The following is a 16,516-nucleotide window of genomic DNA, read 5'->3' on the forward strand; positions in this document are numbered from 1 at the left end:
TGTCCCTACATATAACACACATGGGCTTGACATTGGCACAATTGACAAAACGATACCTCAATAAGTCGTTTTTATACTGGTTTGTTCCTAGTTAAGTTTCTTCTTTGTAGGCTGTTAGCCAGAGACCCTGGAGATTTGTACGGAGCTAACACAAGCACTGCTCCATCTGGCCCTGGACCTTCCTGACCAGCTCTCTCCAGCAGATTCATATGCAAGATCCTGACGATTAGGTACACTGCCTATTTGAGTCTCTGGTCATCTCTTGCTTGTGAAAGAAAATGATTCACCTTCACAATCCTTTTGCCTTGCTTGCCAGCAGCTAGAAAATGGAAGCTCTCCTCCCTGATTTGGTGCCAAAAGCACGTACATAGAGGGAGCTTGACGTCAAGTGTACCGGCAGGGCGTATGACCTGCTCACTGCTGCCGCATACGGCTGAAAGACTGCACACAGCTTAATTTGTTTCTCAGTTAAAATGCGGGAGTGGCCACCATTCTCAATAAAAATGACAGTTGCGATCATTAGGCACTTCTCCTATGATCCGGTCCACCACAGGAATGTCAAGCCCGATTGCTCTGCGACCCACCCAACAGCCTCCTGCAACCAACCCAAGGGTGGCAGCCCACACTTTGAAGAACCTTGGTCCAGATCAAGTCTTTGTGGAGCAAACAGCCATTCAATAAACCTTCATAGTTATTTGCATTCATTCTCACGTGCTACACCTCCACGTTCTTTTGTCTTGAGAGCGCAGAACATAACATTAACTTAAGTACTGGAAAACTCGCAATTGTCTGAATTGTTAAATAGCAATTCTGGGGTTAATTTAAATGCCCCCGTCTCGCAATGCTACATCCCTGAATAAATCAAGTTGACAAGACAGTTGACGCATGGAAGCATTCTTCTGGAAGTGCGCCGCCACCATGTTATAAAGCCTGCAAAACTCTCCAAGCGTTGGAAATTGAATATTCTGCAGTGAACGGCGATGCCATCTTGGAGGCCTCTCAGCTTCTGTGCAAAACAGTTAGAATATTTCAGATGCATGGTAGGAGAGGCAATTTGGCGGGGTGGATAGAATGTTGGTTGATGGACATGAACCAAGGAACACAACACTGGGATTTGCAGTGTCCATCGGTGATATTATTTGGATGTGAGAGATGCTGTTTGTGGACCAAACCAGCGTGTGTTGTGTGCATGTGCTCACTTATGCTGCAAATTGTGCGACCCTATCTTGGTAAAGGATAAACAACAGGCATCCTTATCCACATATTTAAGCAAGTGTATTTGCACATGTAAGAAAGAGACCTCACACATGCTTTTCATAGAATCACTGAATCCCAACAAGGTAGAATGGGGCCATACAGCCGAGTGAGTCTGCACTGATTCTCCGAAAGATCATCCTATTTAGGTCCACTCCCCTGCCCCATCCCTGTAACCCCAATTACTTTATATACTTGGACATGGAGTGGTGATAGAGAGGGGAATTCATACAATCACCATTTTGCAGGCTCTGTTGCTGGCTGCGATCACGTCTCAAAGCTGATTTTATTGGGCCATATCCATCGACAGAACCACACAAATATTTAAAAAAGGGGGGGGGGGGGAGCGCTTTGCAGCCGATTCCATTACTGGCAGCTCGGAATCTCTGCTCCACAGGCCACCATTACTGCCTTGGGGCTTGTGACCGTAATTGCTCATCTCACAATGTCACGGGGTGGGGGACCTAGCGTTTGGGAAACTGTGGCTTAACTAATAAGATAATGGTTTGAGGCTATTCACTAGAAATGAGCTATTTTTTTGGCTTTTTGTCTTGCTCGCACAATAACAATAAAAAAAGATCACCTGCAAGATCTAGGTTAACCAGTGGCCGAACACTGCTGTTGTATAGTTTGGTGAAAGCAGCAGCAATGTTAAGGCTTCTGATGGTGCTTTGACCGTTAAGCTTTCAGTTCCAAGTACATAGTTTAAACATTGTTCCCTGCATCTGTCGTCCCCACACATGCAATACAAAAAAAATCCAAAGCAGCTGAGTTTCAGGCGTCTCGTAGATTGTTTTTCAATGTAATATTCTAACAAGTTCTACAGGGAATTCTTTGATCTATTTCAGTTTATTTATGACCGTCTTTTATGTACCTACACATCGTAGCAAGACATTTCCGGCATGACATACTTACTTAGTTTTCAAAAATGGCTGACACCAGAGTGACACGACTGGCAACTGGGTTTTAGGAAAATAAGTAATTATATATATCCACAGCCTGGATCTCTGAGGCATGAGACAGTCTAATTAGAGGCTGAGCCAAAGCCAGCATGTTCTATATACTTTTGCCCATTGGGGAACACATAGACACTTCTTCAAGTCAATTCACTGTAGTTTCTAACAGTTGTCAGGAAGGCAAGAAGTTAACTCCCAACTCTAGGCGTGATCAGATTCCAGGTCTCCTGAGACAGATCGAGAGAAGATGTGTTTGACAGCTGTGCCGCCTAATGCTAATACAGTATTTGCTGAGGTGTAACATTTTAAAAAACCCTCTGTCTAGGTAAATCAACATCATCTTCAAAAAGATACATTCAACTGAGATCACCATTTTGAATCTGCAGTTTGTAAGGAAATTCTGGCATGTCAGTCAAACACAATTGAAAGGGTTTCAAAAAAACAATGATCATGCAAATCTATTACAATTTTTTACAACATGTGCATTTAAACATTTGCAAAAGGAGAAACATATTGACTACATAGTTCACCAGTGGTGCCTCCCAAACCCACAACCCCCATCACCCACAAGGATAAGGGCGGCAAGTACAAGGGGACACCGCCCCCTCCAAACTTCGCCCCAAATTACAAACCATTCCAACATGGTCATATAAAATGAAATGAAATGAAAATCGCTTATTGTCACAAGTAGGCTTCAAATGAAGTTACTGTGAAAAGCCCCTAGTCGCCACATTCCGGCGCCTGTTCGGGGAGGCTGTTACGGGTATACCATTATTTTATGAGCACTAATTCAAACTGAGCCAATTCTCCACTCAACACATTTTGGGAGCAATTTCACAACAAGGACTGTTAGAATTTGAGTAGGCAGCCCACCTTGAGTAGGCAGCCCACCTATCACCTACTGAAGGGATAGTGAGGATGGGTCTGGTTTTGCCAAACAAAGCTCCTATCCCAATACAGAGTGAAATGTATAACAGGGGCAGAGAGGCTTTGTATTTTAGGCCTGAATGTATACATTTAGAGGTCTAACATAAACACAATGGACTGATATTTACAGTACTTCCAATGAAATTTTATTACAAAACTCCATAAAAACATAAATATTTTTCTCACAGCTGGGTGAAAAACTTTTACAGTATTACTGCACAGAATTGAATAAAGTTTAAAGTAACCATGATACTTCAACAATTCTGATTATTTTAAACTGTGCTTTTTTTTTTTGCAAAAGGCAAACATTTCAAAAAATTTGCAAGATAATTGTAAATAAATTAGAACGTTTCCCTTAAAAAAATTCTAATAAGGCTGTACTTGAAAGCACCATTGTTAATTTAGTGCTACCATGAAGCTCAACAATAATAAAGTGAAAGTATTACTTGAATGATTTTTAAAAATGTCATTTGGATAATGTTTGTTTCTGTATCTCTGATATGGTGCACAATAAGCTGTAGTGCACAGAGTGGAACTTCATTTTCAGTAAAGGTGGCCGCCAGTTCTAAGAAGACCCATCAGTTTGACAAATAAATAAAGCACCTTCAAATTTTTGTCACGTACTGACGTTAATTATTATCTCCACTCTCAAAATAGTCCATTTGTATCTGCTTCTGCAATCTTGAGTATGTGTTTTGAGAGCATCATTTAATAATTGACAGTTACATGTTCTTACTGTCTTAAAAGTAAAGCACCATTGAATCATTTAAAGACTAAATGTTTCTTGAAACCAGTGGGTCAAGGGGTTCACTACAATGGCTTAATAGCTACAGTAGTTTTAATATAGAACAGTGTGTTTTACTTACTGGTCATCACTTTATTCAAACAAGGCAAAATAAATAGTTGGGAAAATTCACTTCAGCTTCCACTGCCCTCCCCCAGCCCGCTCATTGTTTACACAGTATTTTAAATGCCTTCTGGTTTTCTAAATCTTTGCTTAGTTTATTTCATACAGCCCGATTTTGTAAGTCAATAACATGACTTTTCCTTTGACTAGATGGTGATATTTTTTCAATCTTGCACTTAAGTACATGGCCTTGTTCAGACATTGTTCTTTGTCGCTGGTGAATCTAAGAATTCCAATGTGGGCAGCGCTGCAAAGATTTTGTTGATCTCGTGGTTGTAATGTATAAGAAAAGCTGTCGTATAACTTTTATTGATTGACAGGTGGAATGCTGTCAGGTTCCATGTACAAGTGAGAACCTGAATCGTCTTTACCTCTTCAATCGTCAGATGCAACCGAAATTACAATGTGCAGCTTCCTTATAGCAAAATTAATGTTGTTTGTTCATTCATAGGTTCTTCTATATATTTGACTTGGAGCATGATTTGCAACACTGCTGGCCGTAGAATTTGTGACTGCAAACGCCATGCTGGGGCACCAGGTAGCACCAGTTGAAATAATCCTTGCAAAATAAATCTTCGGTGTGCGAACATAGGAGGGAAGAGATAGGAGAGGGGGAAAAATGAATTGCATTATTTATGCACAGTCACATGTTACACCTTGAATTAGAATTTACCATTAAATTGTTCCATTTCCCCTCATGGTGGGTAAATATTTGTAGGGAAAATAAAATGCATTAAAGGTAACTTCCGACAGGTATAAAGCTGGAGGTATTTCAGTAAGCATCTGCTTTCCAACCGCACACCATTATATACCCACTGATCCTTCTCCCCAAACACAGTCACAGTATTCTGATCAATACACATCTCTTTCTCAATTTCTCTCCATTCAATAGATGGCTTAGCAGGGAGGAAGGCAGTAATCAAGAAGAGGGAGGGATGCAGTGGTCGAGAAAGAAGAGATGTAAGAAAGTGGAGTGGGAGGGCGGAAGTGGCTGGGAAGAGAGCGAACAGTGGTGACCCCCCCATCCCCACCACACCAATTTTAATGTGGAGCCAGGAGAAATCGGAGCCAACATTCAAGTACGTTTATACTCCAGCGGTGTCTTTAAGTGCACCAGTTAAGCTAGATAGAGACCACGGTTTCCTGAATGCAGCTGGTCTCCCGCTCACTGCATTTAAGGCAACTCAGTTTTCCACAGGGGGCCTCAAATAAATATTATGTGCTAATTCTCCCACAAGTCTCGAAAGACATGCTATTAGGTCATTTGGACATTCTGAATTCTCCCTCTGTGTACCCGAACAGGTGCCGGAATGTGGCGACTAGGGGCTTTTCACAGTAACTTCATTGCAGTGTTAATGTAAGCCTCCATGTGCCAATAAAGATTATTGTTATTTGCATATCCAAAGTACCGAATAACCTTCTCAGAGCCTTGGAAACGTCTCCTGATGACGATACCAATGTGGCTGACTCAAAGTGTTGTACATGCAGCCCACAATGTTGGATAACAGAATGGGAACAGCATCAGCAACATTTTAAGCTAGGGCTAGTATTGCAAACTGAGTTTACTTCCTCCAGGATTTTCCACTCTGTCAATGTAGCTATTGGTGTTCTGAGACCTCATATTGCCAATACAGCAGGCATTAGTAAGACAGGAGTGTCAGTTTTAATTGAAGTTGTCATACTTCAGGAATTAATATTGGTTGGAGTAGCCTGAGGATTCAATACCTAATTTCCATTGGAGATATCTTTCACATAGTTGACAGCCAGATCCAGATGGACACTTGATGCAACAGGGGAGATTGAGGGAACACTGATGGCCCCATGATAACCTAATGGAAAATTGGCCATTAATAGTTTGGAGGCAGGATTTCTGCTCCTCAGGAACAGCAAGTCCCACCTCAGAGGGCTGCCAGCCGGCCAGCAGCTCTTCAGCACTTTTGGGACAGAGATATCCAGTGTTGGATCAGGATTGGCAAAGAGGGGCCTCGTCTAGTGCCCAGCTGACAAACCCCAGTGAAGAGGGCGGAGATGAGGCTTGAGAGGTCAAAAGTGGGGGAGGGCCATGTGGGGGAGTAAAACATTTGTGGTGGAGAGGGGGGGGGGGGGGGGTACTTCCAATTGGCCAGGGGAAAAGCAAATGAGGGATCTCACCTTGCTCACCACCAGCTTGTGCAGGGATGCCCGTAGTCCTGCCTTGCTCACCAACAGCCTGTGCAGGGAGACCTGTGCCCCACCTTTCCCACCAAAGGCCCGTGCAGGGATACCCATGGCCCTGCCTTGCGCAACACCAACCTGTGCAGGGATACCCATGGATCCACCTTGGTTGCCAACAGTCTCTGCAGAAATACTTGTGGCCCCACCTTGCTCACCAACAATCTGTGAAGGGATATCTGTGGCCCCACCATGGCCGCCAACAGTCTGTGCAGGGTTACCTGCGGGTTGGTCGCTTAGCATGGACCATCCAGCTGCCTGTGGCGGGACAAGGCCTTTAAGTTGGAATTAATTCTCTACTTTGGGCTAAGGACCCACTGGTGGGCCACCTGCTGCCACTCCAACCGCAACAGTAGGCTGGCCCCCACTGGATTGATCCAGTTCACCAGTCTTCAAACTCGTCGGTGGAACGGGGTGGGGGGCGACATAAAACCCAGCCCATAATCTCATGTAGACAATTGTTATGTCCTAGAAAACGGAGAGGCAGATCTAGAAAGATACTTGGAATTATGTGTTTTGAAAAAAAACAACTATATTTTAAAATGTAATTGAAATTCTACCATAATTTCTAAAAGGAACACATCTTATAATAAAAGTATTCATGCAAAACATTACTTTGGCGCTTACCTTTCTTTTCAGGTAGAGGACAGAAATTGGTGTTGCAGGCTTCTGTGGCGACAGGTTTTTGATGCAGAAGGCACCCTGAGGTAGGCCTGCCATATGCAAGACACTGCACTGCACGGGCACGCACACCTCCGCCACAGCTCACAGAACACTAGGAGGTAACATGTTAAAAATACAAATCAATCACTGAGCTACAATCTGCTGTTAGCCTGAAAAACGAGTTATTCAAGAGCACAAGAGATAGGGAGCAGGAGTAGACACGATGGCCCACTGAACCTGCTTCACCATTCCGTTCAATCATGGAAGACCTTGGGCTGGATTCTCCCAAAATGGGACCAAAAATGGGACTATGTCCCCACGCCGGCGTAAAAACGTTGGTGTTTCACGCCGGAGTTTCCTATGAAAAAGATCAGGGGCGAAATTCTCCCGAAACGGCGCGATGTCCGCCGACTGGCGCCCAAAACGGCGGCAATCAGACGGGCATCGCGCCACCCCAAAGGTGCGGAATGCTCCGCACCTTTGGGGGCCGAGCCCCAACATTGAGGGGCTAGGCCGACGCCGGAGGGATTTCCGCCCCGCCTGCTGGCGGAAAAGGCCTTTGTTGTCCCGCCAGCTGGCGCGGAAATGACATCTCGGGGCGGCGCATGCGCGGGAGCGTTTAGCGGCCGCTGACAGTTTCCCACGCATGCGCAGTGGAGGGAGTCTCTTCCGCCTCCGCCATGGTGGAGACCGTGGCGGAGGCGGAAGGGAAAGAGTGCCCCCAGGGCACAGGCCCGCCCGCGGATCGGTGGGCCCCGATCGCGGGCCAGGCCACTGTGGGGGCACCCCCCGGGGCCAGATCGCCCCGGAGCCCGCCCACGCCGCCTTGTCCCGCCGTTCAAAAGGTGGTTTAATCCACGCCGGAGGGACAGGCAATTTATCGGCGGGACTTCGGCCCATCCGGGCCGGAGAATCGCGGGGGGTGGCCCGCCAACCGGCGCGCCGCGATTCCCGCCCCCGCCGAATATCCGGTGCCGGAGACTTCGGCAATCAGCGGGGGCGGGATTCACGGCGGCCAACGGCCATTCTCCGACCCGCTGGGGGGTCGGAGAATGACGCCCCAGTTGATTCACTCACCTGCAGGGGGCTAGCAGGGATCTGGAGTGATTCATGCAGCTTTCGCTGCGGATACGGGCCCCGACACTTCTGGTTTTGGCAAGGCGGCGGACTCCAGAGACTGCGCCGAGCGTCACGGAGGACTCAGATTGCGGAAGCAGCTGCAGAATGTAGGCCACCCTGATCGGCCGCGCGCCCGAAGATCCAACCGACCTGATCTGTCCCCCGGCCACCCATAAGGCCCCCCCCCCCGGTGTCCGATCACCTTGCCCCCCCACCAGGGTGGCCGCAGACTCCACGAGAGCTTCCCGAAAGTTTATAGGTGGTTAAAACCACGCTGTCGGGAACTTGGCCGGTTGGGAACGGACGAACGCTGGGCGGGCCTCTGGCAATGGGCCCCCCCAGCTGCACGGCATACTCTGCGAACACACCGATTCTCGGGTCCCGGAGAATTGCCAGACCAGCGTCGGGCTTGCTTTTGGCGCAAAATTAGATTCTCTCCCCCCCCACCGTGCCAAACACAAATTTTGTGTGGGGCTGCGGAGAATCCAGCCCCTTGGCTTTCAACTCCATTTTCCTACCGCTGCCCAAATCCCTTGATTCCCTGAAACACCAAAAATCTGTCTATCCCAGCCTTAAATGGGTGGCACAGTTGCATAGTGGTTAGCACCGTTGCTTTCCAGCGTTCGAATCCCGGTTTGGGTCACTGTCTGTGTGGAATCTACACGTTCTCCCCATGTCTGCGTGGGTTTCCTCCGGGTGCTCCGGTTTCCTCCCACAAGTCTCGAAAGACAGTTAGGTAATTTGGACATTCTGAATTCACCCTCAGTGCACCCGAACAGGCGCCAGAATGTGGCCACTAGGGACTTTTCACAGTAACTTCATTGCAGTGTTAATATGAGCCTACTTGTGACAATAAAGATTATTATTATTAAATGTATTTGACGGTGGAGCTTCCACATTCCTCTGGGATAGAGAATTTCACAGATTCACAACCCCGTAAAGTAATTTCACCCCATCTCAGTCCTAAATGGTCGGCCTCTTATCCTGAGACCGTGCCCCGTGTTTCAGTTTCCACCGCCAGTGGAAACAATCTCCTCAAATCTATCAAGTCTCTTTTCAGAATATTGTGTTTCAACAAGATTGCCTCTCATTCTTCTAAACGCCAGAGAATATGGGCCCAATTTACTCAGCCTTTCATTTTTTTTCATAGAATTTACAGTGCAGAAGGAGGCCATTCGGCCCACGAAGTCTGCACCGGCTCTTTGAAAGAGCATCCCTACACAAGCCCACACCTCCATCCTATCCCCATAACCCAGTAACCCCACCCAACACTAAGGGCAATTTTGGACACTAAGGGCAATTTAGCATGGCCAATCCACCTAACCTGCACATCTTTGGACTGTGGGCGGAAACCGGACCGGCACCCGGAGGAAACCCATGCACACACGGGGAGAACGTGCAGACTCCGCACAGTGACCCAAGCCGGGAATCGAACCTGGGACCATGGAGCTGTGAAGCATTTGTGCTAACCACTATGCTACCGTGCTGCCCTAATTAGGACAATCCTCTCAGCCCAACAACCGGTTTAGTGAACATTTGCTGGATTCAGATTGGTTCCCAAAAACCCATGCCACAGGCAATCTGCCCCTCAGAGAAAGCAGTTTAACCTTCGGGGAAAACATGTAATTGAAAGAAGAATTCATCTTTAATCAACTAGTCCTAATCACTGTCACCATTTATTCATAAAAGTCACAAAATATTTATTCAGTGTCATACATTTTTTTTAAATGAAGGGAATGGATGTTGACAAGTCTTTAAACAAATGCGTTTGGGGATGTAAATGGTTCCCACGTCGACCGGGTTTAAAATGAGCAAATCATGAGGTTAGAGAGAATTACTTTTTGCCATATATAACACACAATCCTATATGTTAACACTTGAGGTTGTGTCAGATAATGTCTTTAAAAATACTTTTGATGTATATCTGGTTATGAATAAGAATACAGGTTATAAGGATAAATGTGATTGTTATTATCAAATATCTCATGGAACACAATGGGACAGAATCTTAGTGATTTTGCTTTCGAACACTGACTGAAAACAATTTCTGGACCAGATGGTATAAGAGGTCCACCCATCTGCCTGATCTTACAGGAGGTGGCCAATTAACAGGCCGTCTCTAAGAACCCTGTTCAATTAAGGGCAGCCAGTGCGTTGCACAGGCAGAAGGGCCAATTGCAACAATCAAGGCTGTGGGTTGTCAGCAGACCCTTCAGGATAGGTGGAGGCTGCTGCTATGTGAAGGTCCACAAGGGCATCTGCTGGGTTTCAGCTCTAGCCGGGGCCCATCTGCTGTCGGCAATCTGTCCCAAAGTGGCCATTTAATTACCACTAATTGCCTAACCAGCAGTGTCAGGTGGTTAGCCAGTGCAGCATGACCCGCTCCCACAACACTGCTCAGACTTGGACGTGCTTTAGGTCGATGACCCAATGTACAACCTTTCTAAAATTCCAATTCCCAACTCCTCCATAGCTGCCTCTGTGTGTCTGATAAGATTCTGAATAATGACTCCTGTGCTCTTGGAATTAAGGCAATTGCAAATCAAGACTGAATAACAAAGTTACAGAAATGGATGAATAATTAGGACGTTTTGATTAGCTGCCTATCCACGGGATAGGATCCACAGCAGGATGAACTGAAGAAGGTTGAAATTCTAAATCCACTATCTGGTCAAGCAATTCTGCTGTTGGGAAATTTCAGCTATTCTCCCTATAATTTTCTCCGATGGATGAAAAATCATGGGATTCCCAAAATTTACATTCATGATTTAAGTCCCTGAAGTAATATAATAATCCACAAAAACCATGGAAAGAATGTCCTGGGGCTAGATTTTAATTTCCAAATGGAGGCTGGAATTGGGATGCAAACGGTGCAGCTAGTGCTTTTTCGGGGAACAACTCCACCCCGTTTTCATATGGCCTTTGCACAGGTCAGGAAGGTCTGGTGTGCAAAACGCACACACACCTCTTCCAAGGTTGAGGTCCCCATTTTGTGGACTACAGGAAAATTGTATTCTCTCTTGCACACCATTTTGTTCTGGTGGTGCAGGGTTTGCAAATCCTAAAAAAAAAGTCTCCTTGGAGAGGTCATGACCACTGTGAAAACCTGCTGAGGAACCAGGAATATTCTGTTGAATTGTCAATATTAGATGCTATATTGTACGGTAGACCATAGGGTTCTGTCCTGCAAAGATAAGTTGACTCTTACACTGACCGGCATTGTGCAAATGTTGTCATGCATCATAGTACTTTGCTAATTGTCAAAAGTGCCAGAATGCATTATGCATAAAAATATAAAAATAAATGTCCTGTTAACTTCTGTTGTCATGTTTTGTGCTGTGATTTAAATCAACTGATTGGCTCTGGTTGTTAAAAAAAGTCCTGCAACTTCCAGTGGCGGCCATGGAGTAAACGGTCGCACATTCAGCAGCTCTCGCCCTTAGTGTTTTTTTTAATGGTGTTTAAGCCGGATTTTTCAGAAGATTTCTCAACATAAGTTGATCGAAGGGAGAGGAAAAGGAGATGACCCTCAATTTATGGAATTGTGTCCGAATAGGAGTCGAAAAAGGAGAAACCAAAAGATGAGTGAAAGCAAGAATCAGAGGTCATCGAGCTCAATGGTAACGAGACAAAGCGTGACCACGCCAGCCCACTGGTCGATGGAGCAATGGGTCGAGTACCTGGATGCGAAGTTCGCCCGGCATCGCAAGGAGTGTACAGAAGATGTAACCCAGGTGAAAGCCTCGATTAAAGAGGTGGTTACCGGGTGGAGGAGAAAATAACGACCCAGAGACAGGAGATTCTAAAGCTGCAGGAGCTGGGGACTGAACGAGAGGAGGAGTCCACTGCAATGGCTTTGGAAATTAGCATACTACAGAAGAGACAGAAACGTCTGCTTGATAAAGTGGAGGACTTGGAGAACCGGTTTCGCAGGAAAAATATCCAAATCGTCAGGCTGCCAGAGGGGAAGGAGGGATCAGATGCGGGAGCGTATGTGGGGAAGATGTTGCAGGAGATGTTCGGGGCCGATGTGTTTGACAAGCCGCTGGAGGTGGACCGGGCGCATAGGGTGCTCGTATGTAAACCCCAAGGTCGTGAGCCCCCAAGGGCCATGGTTTGATGCTACATCGATTCCTTGACAAGGAGCGAATCATGAAGTGGGCCAGGCAGACAAAACGGTACGTGTGGGAAGAATCAGAGATCCGGGTGTACCAAGACTGGGGACCAGAACTCGCAAAGAGGACAGCAAGTTTCAACAAAGTTAAGGCGGCCCTGTTTGAGGAAGACATTAAATTCGGACTGTTATACCCGGCGCATCTTTGGGTGACCTACAAGAACCGGGAGCTGTACTTCAGTTCTCCGGAAGAGGTGGTTACTTTCATGACAGACAATAATCAGGCTCTTAAATTAAGGACTCTTAAATTCTAACTGTGGTGGACTGATTTTGAGGGACGGGATGGAGTGGCAGGGGGGAGAGAAACATGGTTCTGTGTTCTGCTTTGTCTTATTTAAAATTTCAGTCTTTTAGTTCTGTGAGTTAAGTTGTTCGGGAAGAAAAGGGTTTGGGTGTTTTATTTAAAAAAAAAATGTTTTTGTCTCTTTTCTCTCATCTTGTGTAATTTGATTTTGATTTAGATGGTTGATTCTTGCATGCATAATTTTGATTAAGCTGCTTGGAGCTTCTTCTATTGTGTTTGATTCTCTTTGAAAGTGATGGGACTGATAAGAATTGGTTAAAGGGGGAGGGGTAGAACCTGGCATTCTGGTGTAACGACTTTTAAACTCAAACTGTGGGGGTCTGAGTTTGGGGGAGGAGACAGGATGGCGGGGAAGTGAGAAAAATGGTTCTGTATTTTGCTATATCTTGTTTAAAATTTTGGTCTTTTAATTCTGTGAGTTAAGTTGCGATGTTCGGGAAGGGAAGGGTTTAGGAGTTTTAATTTTTTTTCCCTCTTTCCTCTCTTCTTGTGTAATTTGATTTTGATTTACCGCTTTATGTATGATATCACAGAGGGAAGAACTTTTAAGATGCAATGGGCTGTTTTAGTTTCCACAAGAATGATGGTTGATTCTTGCATGCATAATTTCACTTAAGCTGCTTGAAGCTTCTTCCTTTGTGTTGGATTTTGTTTGAAGGTGATAGGACTGATAAGAATAGGTTAAAGGGGGAGGGGTTTGCCTCTTTGCCTGCATGTTGGGGAGGGTATGTTTGCTTTTTGGGATTATTGTTACTGTGTTGAGTGCTTGTTTTATTGCTAGGTATGAATAAATCTGGCAGTTGGCAGGCCTTTTGACGCCAGAGGGTGGGAGATGCTGAGCTAGCTGGTTCATGGGAGCAAAGTGGGGTGAGAGCTGAAGAAAGACGAAGTGGGGGGGGATGGGGGCTGTGGGAGGGGGGTACTGCTGACGGGTAAGGGACAGTTAGGAGACTGGAGATGGAGATCAGATTGCAGTCGCCGCCGAGGGGTGGATCAAGCGAGGTGTGGAACATGGGTTAGGAGCTGGCCTAGGAAAGGTCATGGTTGACTGACAGGGGAAGGGGGCAGAAGCCCCCCGACCAGACTGGTTACATGGAATGTTTGTGGACTGAACGGGCCGGTTAAGAGAGCTTGTGTGTTTGCACACCTGAGACAGTTAAAAGCGGAGGTGGTTATGTTACAGGAGACACACTTGAAGCTGGGAGACCAAATTACATTAAAGAAGGGATGGGTCGGGCAAGTGTTTCACTCAGGACTGGTCTTTAAAACAAGGGGGGTGGCTATCCTGATTAATAAAAGGGTGACATTCGAGGTGGGGAGGATAGAGGTAGACCCGGGAGGCAGGTTTATTATGTATAGTGGGAAGTTAGAGGGAATGGCAGTGGTGCTGGTGAATATATATGCCTCAAACTGGGATGATGTCGCGTTTATCAGGAAGGTGCTGGGGAAGATCCCAGACCTTGACTGACAGGCTGATCATCGGGGGGGGGGGGGTGACTTTAAAATGAAAATCGCTTATTGTCACAAGTAGGCTTCAATGAAGTTACTGTGAAAAGCCCCTAGTCGCCACATTCCGGCGCCTGTTCGGGGAGGCTGTTATGGGAATTGAACTGTGTTGCTGGCCTGCCTTGGTCTGCTTTCAAAGCCAGCGATTTAGCCCTGTGCTAAACAGCCCCTAATACCCCCTTTAATACGGTCCTGGACCCGAGGCTGGACTGGTCGAGTGCTAGGTCGGGGAAGCTATCAGCAATGGCTAAGGAACTGCGGGGGTTCATGGAGTGCATGGGAGGGGTGGATCCGTGGAGATTTGAGAGCCAAGGAGCAGGGAATATTCATTCTACTCTCATGTGCATAAGGCGTACTCCAGGATAGATTTCTTTGTGCTGGACAAAACACTGCTAGCAGGGGTTGAGGACACTGAGTACTCAGCAATTGTGGTCTCAGATCATGCACCACACTGGATAGACCTACGGGCAGACACGGGAATGTCCCAGCGCCCACAGTGGAGACTGGATACAGGGCTGTTAGCGGATGAGGAGATTTGTGAGTGAGTGAGAGAGGCCATTCAGGGGTACATAAAGATCAATGACACGGGAGAGACTGCAGCTGGGGTGGTCTGGGAGGCACTGAGAGCGGTCATTAGAGGGAAATGTATTTTGCTTCGAGCCCGCAGGGATAAAACTGAGCGGTCGGAGCTGGACAGGTTGGTAGGAGAAATCTTACAGGTGGACAGGAGATACTCGGAGTCTCCAAATGAGGAGCTCCTGAAGGAGCGTCAGAAACTTCAAATGGAGTTTGTGCTCCTTTCCACAGGAAAGGCGGAGGGTCAGCTGAGGAAGGTAAAAGGGGCAAATAGTCTTTGTCGGGGGACAAGGCAGGGATGCCCGCTCTCCCCATTACTGTTTGCCATGGCTATAGAACCCTTAGCCATGGCTCTGAGAGCAGCGAATACCTGGAGGGGAATAGTGAGTGGGGTAGTGGAGCACAGGGTCTCTCTCTATGCGGACGATTTGCTGCTTTATATCACTGATCCGGTGGGGGAGATGACCGAAAGCATGGAGGTATTAGGAAAATTTGGGCGATTTTCAGGCTATAAGTTAAACATGGGAAAAAGTGAGATGTTCGTGATTCAGGCACGGGAGCAGGAAAGGAGGCTGAAGGAACTACCTTTTAAAGTGTTGGGAAGAGTTTTAGGTATCTGGGGATTCAAGTGGCCAAGGATTGGGGGCAGCTTCACAAGTTAAATTTGGGCGAAGCAGTGGATCAAATGAGAAGGGATTTTGTAGATGGGACATGCTCCCATTGACGCTGGCGGGGAGGGTTCAGACGGTGAAGATGACGGTCCTTCCGAGACTGCTTTTCTTTTTTCAGTGTCTCCCGATTTTTGTCCCAAAGGCTTTTTTCAGAAGTATTAATGTGGAGATATTGAGGTTTCTATGGGCGGGTAAAACCCCAAGTGTAAAGAGGGTACTCCTGGAACGGGCCCCGCGGGGAAGGGGGATTGGCTCTCCCGTTCGGTACTCCACAAGCCCTGTGGTGGTGGCAGCCCTGAGGTGTGGGGGCAATGGAGGCAGCATATGAGACTGGAGGGGGCGTCAGTGTGGTCACCGATCTGTGACAATCACCGGTTTGTCCCGGGGGGGCTGGTTGGGGGCTTTAAGGTAAGGCAGTGGGTAGGGATTGAGAGGTTTGGGGATCTATTCATCCAGGAGGGCTTCCCGACCTTGGAGACATTAGAGGAGGAGTTTGACTTGCCGGGATGGAACGGGTTTCGGTATCTTCAAGTGCGGGACTTTGTACGGAGACAGGTCCCAAGCTTTCCTCGCCTCCCACTGAGGGGACTGTCGTGTTAGGTACACTGGTCTAACACTGGCTGCAACTGGATGCAGCTTAGATCAGAAAGATATTCCAGACCTTGAAGTTAGTTCAATCAGGTTTATTGAACTAATAGCACAGTTAGCACAGTTCTCTGTGAGTTCGACTCTCTGCTAACTTAAGTGTGACTGAACTGAACTGTAAGGAGACGTTCTCCAGGCATGGTATCCCATTCACTGTCATGAGTGACAATGGCCCGTGCTTCAGCAGCCATGAATGGTCTCTGTTTGCCCAGTCGAATCAGTTCAAACACGTCACTTCCAGCCCACACTATCCGCAGTCAAACTGAAAAGTTGAGAAAGGGGTGCACATAGTGAACCAGCTCATCTGCAAGGCTGCGGATTCTGCATCTGACATTCACTTTGCGCTGCTTGCGTACAGGGCGACCCCACTGTCCACTGGCATGTCGCCGGCTCACCTCCTGATGAACAGAGACCTGTGAACGACTCTTCCAGCCATGCCCAATCTGGATCATGCCAGATTGAAGATCCACATTGGAGGATGTCGTTGAATAAATCCGCTGCACCAGGTTTAGTTTTTTGCAGACATGCCCAGTAGGGATGCCCTGTCCGGCTTGACAATTTCAAACCTTAGCCGTGCATGAGTACTCCGGTTGGAGACGAGTA

At 46.9% G+C, this 16,516-nt stretch overlaps 1 protein-coding gene across 1 annotated transcript in view; it reads right to left on the minus strand.

The window, feature by feature from the left end:
• Positions 1–3,260: 3,260 nt before the first annotated feature.
• adamts16 (ADAM metallopeptidase with thrombospondin type 1 motif, 16) overlaps positions 3,261–16,516 on the minus strand; it is a 359,351-nt gene continuing 346,095 nt past the window's right edge. The window contains exons 22-23 of the mRNA XM_072509492.1: positions 6,883–7,030; positions 3,261–4,617 (exon numbers count right to left, since the gene is read on the minus strand). Coding sequence (XP_072365593.1) covers positions 4,502–4,617; positions 6,883–7,030 — 264 coding nt within the window. The 3' untranslated portion in view covers positions 3,261–4,501. The remainder of the gene's footprint in view (positions 4,618–6,882; positions 7,031–16,516) is intronic.

The sequence above is a fragment of the Scyliorhinus torazame genome, chromosome 6, assembly GCF_047496885.1.
Source record: "Scyliorhinus torazame isolate Kashiwa2021f chromosome 6, sScyTor2.1, whole genome shotgun sequence".
Classification (NCBI taxonomy): domain Eukaryota; kingdom Metazoa; phylum Chordata; class Chondrichthyes; order Carcharhiniformes; family Scyliorhinidae; genus Scyliorhinus; species Scyliorhinus torazame.